At 48.0% G+C, this 935-nt stretch overlaps 1 protein-coding gene across 1 annotated transcript in view; it reads left to right on the top strand.

Moving 5' to 3' along the window:
• The window catches only part of RGSL1 (regulator of G-protein signaling like 1), a gene marked incomplete at both ends in the record, with an annotated part of 26,156 nt that extends 26,032 nt beyond the window's left edge, over window positions 1–124 (top strand). The window contains one exon of the mRNA XM_015410697.1: window positions 7–124. Coding sequence (XP_015266183.1) covers window positions 7–124 — 118 coding nt within the window. The remainder of the gene's footprint in view (window positions 1–6) is intronic.
• Window positions 125–935: the final 811 nt, after the last annotated feature.

Below are 935 nucleotides of genomic sequence, written 5' to 3'. Positions count from 1 at the left end.
CCCCAGATAGGCTTCTGCAGTGCGACGATGATATCATCCGACAGATACAGAAGGCCCGTAACGTTACCCTCGCCATGCTGATCTCGGCACAGAGCTGTGTCATGAAGTGTCTGGAAGAGCGATGGTGAGTAGAACAGAGACGCCAGATGGGTACAGGTGTTGGTGGTTTGTTTCGTGGCCAAATGTTGCCTGTGGGAAGAAAAGGCCAGATTTTGGAGGGACCATCTGAAATCACAAAACCATCTTGTTACATATTTGTTTCTTAAGAAAAATGATGGAATGCTTTCTAAAGCAGTGTTCTAGAAGGTTCTTTTTACTGCTGCACAGTACTTCCTAGTAATTCTGTGAGAGCCAATGGGGTATAGTGGAGAGAGTGGTGGACTAGGACCTTGGGCGACCTGGGTTCAAACCCCCACTTCCACCATGGAGACTTGGGGGGCGACCTTGGGCCTGTCACAGATTCTCAGCCTCTCCTTCCAAACAGGGTTAATGTTGTGGGAGAGCAGAGGTGGGGAGAAGGGTGTTCTATGGTGCTTTGAGTCCGAAGTGTGAGGAGGATATAAATGAATGAATGAATGAATAAATACATGCAAAAAATGCGAATGCAGCAGTGCTAGATCCCTGCAATTCCAGTTTAGTGCCTGTTCAGACAACAAAAATCCTCACCTGCTTCAGGGTCCTCCATCTTCAGCAGCATGTGGAAGACAGTGGAGGCAGACACAATAACACAGTTCAGAAACTCTAGGTTAATAATGCTAACTGTGTAGGGTTGCCAGGCCCCTGATACAGGCAGGGGTTGCAGGGCAAACACTCGATGTCATCATGTTGCCAGCATCGGGGGGATGATGCTCTAGTTTTGGGGCAAAACTCTATGGTAACATTGGGCTCAAACCATAGAGTTTCCCCCAAAAACTAGAGAATCACCCCGCTGATGT

This window comes from Gekko japonicus, unplaced genomic scaffold (assembly GCF_001447785.1).
Source record: "Gekko japonicus isolate JY-2015 unplaced genomic scaffold, Gekko_japonicus_V1.1 scaffold6397, whole genome shotgun sequence".
Classification (NCBI taxonomy): domain Eukaryota; kingdom Metazoa; phylum Chordata; class Lepidosauria; order Squamata; family Gekkonidae; genus Gekko; species Gekko japonicus.
Note: the sequence above shows the minus strand (reverse complement) of the source record. Positions and strands in the feature narration are given on the sequence as shown.